This window comes from Cebus imitator, unplaced genomic scaffold (genome assembly GCF_001604975.1).
Source record: "Cebus imitator isolate Cc_AM_T3 unplaced genomic scaffold, Cebus_imitator-1.0 Scaffold588, whole genome shotgun sequence".
NCBI classification, from domain to species: domain Eukaryota; kingdom Metazoa; phylum Chordata; class Mammalia; order Primates; family Cebidae; genus Cebus; species Cebus imitator.
This window is the reverse complement of record NW_016107903.1, coordinates 136,253-141,559: the sequence shown is the minus strand read 5'-3', so window position 1 is coordinate 141,559 and position 5,307 is coordinate 136,253. Positions and strand designations below refer to the sequence as shown.

General features: G+C 44.3%; 1 protein-coding gene across 1 annotated transcript in view; it reads left to right on the top strand.

Moving 5' to 3' along the window:
- ITGB5 (integrin subunit beta 5) overlaps positions 1–5,307 on the top strand; it is a 125,992-nt gene that overhangs the window by 12,500 nt on the left and 108,185 nt on the right. Inside the window, exon 2 of the mRNA XM_017516448.2 lies at positions 924–1,009. Coding sequence (XP_017371937.1) covers positions 924–1,009 — 86 coding nt within the window. The remainder of the gene's footprint in view (positions 1–923; positions 1,010–5,307) is intronic.

Here is a 5,307-nt window from a genome sequence, read left to right as displayed (position 1 = left end):
AATTTGAGTCTTGTCTAATTATTTAGTTTCCCTCCCAGAGGCTTAACTTTAGAGAGATTTTCTAATAATTCTTATTACTTTTCTTTTTCTGTTTTGTCTTTTGGGACTGGGTCTCACTCTGTTGCCCAGGTTGGAATGCAGTGGTATGATCATGGCTCACTGCAACCTTGACCTCCTGGGCTCAAGTGATCCTCCTGCCTTAGCTTCTGGAGTAGCTGAAACTACAAGTACATACTACTACACCTAGTGAAATTTTGTCTTTCTTAGAGACAGGGCCCCTATCTTGCCTAGGCTGGTTTCAGACTCCTAGGCTCAAGCAATCCTCCTGCCTTTGCCTCCAAAATGTTGGGATTATTATAGGCATGACAACATGCCCAGCCTTGGGTTTTTCTTATTTGACCTAGTAATAGATACGTGGAATCAAAGGATTTCCTCTATCTTAATTCAACGTTGTATTCCTGGAATACATGGCTTCTTTCAGTACACTGTAAATTTTGTTGTGAGAGTATTTGATTTAGGATTTTCTTTTTTAAAAAATGCCTGAATAAAACCAATCTGTTCTTTTTTCTTTTCTTTTTTGTACTATTTTTGTCATTTTGGATGGACTAAATGTAAAGTGGCCTTGTTCTCTCTCAGCGAAAGAGGATTTTCTGAGTTATGGGGGAAATGAAAATCCAAGTGGGCCCAGCAGAAGAAACGGAAGTGCCTAACACAAGTGTGCATGCTTGGTGAATGCTTCAAAAAATCAATGTGCAGCCTCAGCAAATGAGCCTTAACCTGCAATTAGCATTGGGACCTGGACCCTTCAGACTCAGAGAGGTCTGCTGTTAAAGAAGGAAGTAATTCCCCCCACTTATTCAAAGGCCTGATCCATGAAATATATAGCCAGGAACTAATTGGTGCATCTTTATCTTGCTTTAAAGGTCTCAACATATGTGCTAGTGGAAGTGCCACCTCATGTGAAGAATGTCTGCTAATCCACCCAAAATGTGCCTGGTGCTCCAAAGAGGTATGTGGGTGGGGGAGGGGAGGACAAAGGAAAGAAATGTTGCGAGGGTGACGGTGAGGAGGGGGCAACATGACAGCACACTAATTCGCTGTACATAAAAACCTTATGCAGATTCTGTAAGCTGCCTCTTCCCCATCAAGCCAGAGCAATGACAAATCCAAGTTTATGAAACGATAAGTTAAACTGGGTTTCTTGATAGTGTGGAATGTTAATTCTGTTTTGGGGAAACAAGACTTTCCTTCTCTTTTGTTTAGAAACCAATTAGGATTCTTCTATAGTTTTCTGATCTTTGGTATAAGAACTCCAAAAGACCTGAGCTTGTGAACTGAGTTTGTTGCATAATGATTCAAAACCTATCTACATAGGTGGCATGTTGGTGGAGGCCAGTCATCTTAGTGGGCTTACTTGAGAATAAATATTAGGAATTAGCCTTTATGTAATGATTTTATTTAAAAATAATGGCTTCCATTTCTTTTTTTTTTTTTTTTTTTTTTTTTTTTTTTTTTTTTTTTTTTTTTTTTTTTTTTTTTTTTTTTTTGAGACGGAGTTTCACTCATGTTACCCAGGCTGGAGTGCAATGGCGCGATCTCGGCTCACCGCAACCTCCGCCTCCTGGGTTCAGGCAATTCTCCTGCCTCAGCCTCCTGAGTAGCTGGGATTACAGGCACGCACCACCACGCCCAGCTAATTTTTTGTATTTTTAGTAGAGACGGGGTTTCACCATGTTGGCCAGGATGGTCTCGATCTCTTGACCTCGTGATCCACCCGCCTTGGCTTCCATTTCTTTAAGCCTTGTAGGAAGAGATATAGATTTGGGACAATGTTGGGTTATTGGTATCATAAAGCAATGTGGGCTGGGTACAGTGGCTCACACCAGGACTGTGGGAGGCCAAGGCAGGAGGATTGCTTGAAGCTTGAGCTCAGGAGTTTGAGACCAACATGGGCAACATAGCGAGATCCTATCTCTACTAAATATATCAGGAAAGAAAGAAAGAGAGAGGGAGGGAGGGAAGAAAGAAGAAAAGAAGGAGGGAAGGGAATGTAACATGGTGGGCTAATCAGAAAATGATCGATTTCTAAATTTCCTGTCTTGAGGGAAATGTCTGGGTCACAAAACCTCCCTGTTTAAATGCCCCATTAAGGTTATTTGTTAAAGAACCCAGGACTTGCTGTTTAGGACTGGCTCAGTCTGCAACTCAGTGTGTGGTTCCTGTCAGGAGGACAAAGAGATGGCTCTCAGGAGACTGGGGTTATTCTCCAGCATGGGAGCCTCAGAGGTCTAGGGATTCCTTTAACTTACGATGGCTAAAAATGATCGTGTGGGGACTCTACTAGATGTCATACACTTGTACATCGTACAGCATCTCTGATCCTTACAACAGCTCTGTCAGGTGGGTGTAAGACACTTGTTTTATTGATGAAAATCTGAGGCTCGGAGCAGTAAAGTGATTCACTCAAGGTCACACAAGTGTGCCAAAGCTGGAGTTTTAATCTGACTTCTGAGCCCAAGCCTTTCCCTCCAGACTACATGGCCTCTTGCTTGCTATGTGAACTCTCTAAATCGTCAATTTTAATACTTTGAGAGTTCTCAGTTTACTTGAGAGAGGAATCTTTCCAGCATATAAACCTTTAATCGCATTTATGATTAGTTGTACCATCTTTGTTATGACTCTTCTTAATCTTCCTTTCATTCTGTGTGACCTGCAGGGCAGATCCAAGCTCTGTGGCTCCTGCCTTCCTCCTACTGTCATCTCTTGCCTGACAGATGTTTAGCCAGAGGGAACCACCTGCAGATCCCCAGCGAGCCCAGCTTGATAAACCCCTGCTTGATCTTCCCGGTGTTGCTCCTTCTCCCTGGAGAGCCTTTCTGGCTTTTTCTTTTTCTATCTATCGATCTTCATTCATTCATTCATTCATTCATTCATTTAGAGACACAGTCTTTCTTGGTCTGTCACCCAGGCTAGAATACAGTAGTACGGTCGTAGCTCACTATAGCTTCCACCTCCTGGGCTTAGGCAATCCTCCCACCTCAGCCACCAGGTAGCTGGGACTACAGGTATGTGTCACTATGCTTGGCTAATTAAACATTTTTTTTTTTTTAGCGAAGGGATCTCTATGTATTCCAGTCTTGCCTGGAACTCTTGGCCTTAAGGAATCCTCTTGCCTTGGCCTCCCAAAGTGCCGGGGTTACAGGTGTGAGCCACCATGCCCGGCCCTCCTTTCCTTGACTGATGCCTTTTTATCATTTTTAAGATTCATTTCAGGCCCAGTGTGCAGTGGCACACAACTGTAATCCCAGCACTTTGGGAAGCCAAGGCAAGTGGATTGCTTGAGCTCAGAAGTTCAAGACCAGTCTGGGCAACATGACGAAACCCCATCTCTACAAAAAAAAAATTAGCTGGGTGTGCTGTTGAATGTCTGTAGTCCCAGCTACTTGGGGGGCCAAGGTGGGAGGATCACTTGAGCCCAGGGGGAGGAGCTGTAGTGAGCCAAGATTGCACCACTGCACTCCAGCCTGAGCAACAAAGCAAGACCCTGTCTCAAAAAAGAAAAAAAAATCAGTTTAACTTCATCTACTTCACAAAGACCTGTGTATCTGACTGTCTCCATCTGTCCATCCATCCATCCTTCCATTTATCTGTATATCCACTTGATATGAGAATGTAAGCTCCCTCCACTGGAGTGTTAGGGGCAGGGGTTCTATCTTTTTTCCTCATTGCTGTATTCCCGAATGGTGCTTAGCGCATAGTAGTTGCTCTAAGGATTTTACTGGATGGCGATTTATTGTATGTCTGCTAGGTGTAGGCCATGACTACCTCTTTGTCCCCCTGTACTCTGCTTTTTTAGTGCTTATAACCTCTTTCTGTTTTAATTTGTTTTCATGCCTGTTACCCACTAAATCATCATCTCCTTGAGAAACTAAACTGTCTTATTCATTTTGGATACCCAGTATCCAGCCAAGAATCTGGCAGGAATTTGTATTTGATAAAAGAGTACTGTTAAAAAGACATGGAGTTAGAAAACCAAAGTTTCAATCAGCTTTGCCATGATTTACTCTTAATTTCTTGATATGTAAAATGAAAATGACAGTTCCAAACCTCCAGCATGACTGTGAGAGTAAAATGAGATGGGTGCATGAGAGGACTTATGGATGGGGCTGATTAGGTGAGCCTCCTGAATGGCTGCCACTCTCATCCATGAGTATTTTCTGGTGAAATGTGGCTAGAAAATCCAGAAGCCCAGGTCCATTTTTACTTTAAGTAGCTTCCTTCCTTGTGCTAGTACTTCCACACTTCAGACTTCCTGATGCTGACAGTAAATGAACATGTCCCTAGGAGCTTGTTATCACCCCAGCCCACACCTGGGCTCCCTGTCCAGCCCACTGGGCTCCCTCTCTGCTCATCAGGAGCCTCATTCGTAGCTGAAGAAACTCCTATGATCCTTGCCCTGGAACGCAGCTTCCCATCTTCTTTGGGGGTGCCCTTTCCCCAGAGCATGTTTTAGAGAGCCAGGTTAGGAGAGTTCAGGAATGGTTATTCATTATTCATTTATTTATTTGAGGTAGTGTCCCACTCTCAGTGTCCAGGCTGGAATGCAGTGATACAGTCATGGCTCACTGCAGCTTCAACCTCCCAGGCCAGGTGATTCTTTCACCCAGCTTCTTGAGTAGCTGGGATTACAGGTTTGTGCCACCACACCTGGCTAATTTTTGTATTTTTGGTTGAGATGAGGTTTCACCATGTTGCCCAGGCTGGTCTTGAACTCCTAGGCTCAAGTGATCTGCCTGCCTCTGCCTCCCAAAGTGCTGGGATTATAGGTGTGAGCCACCACACCTGGCCATGAATGATTTTGATCAACCCCAGCCCCTTAGCAAGACAGAATAAGTGTGGCTGGGTGCCTTCTTAACTGTGTATCCCGGGACATCGTCAAAGAAGTAATGAGCATATGATGTGTGCACTAAGTGATGCTGCCCAGAAGATAGCCGGTGAGGGCCAGGTTCCCAACTATGAGCGTGAATCCCATGGCACATTCCATGGGGATTCCCCTGCTCTAGATCCCATTTTCCCCTTATTTTACTTGAGGTGGGAATGGGGGCTCCTTATCCCTGCATTTCACATCCCTTGTAACCTAATTCCATGGCTCCTGGCTCCGTCGTCTCCCACAGATATCATGTGTGAGTTCACCCGTGTCCTTTCCCACAACCCCCTGCACGGTGTTCTTGCTGGTTCTCTCTCAGTTGGCTCTGCGCCACATCAGCCCTATCTCTCTTGGCTTTGTTTTCTTCTTCCTTTTTTTTT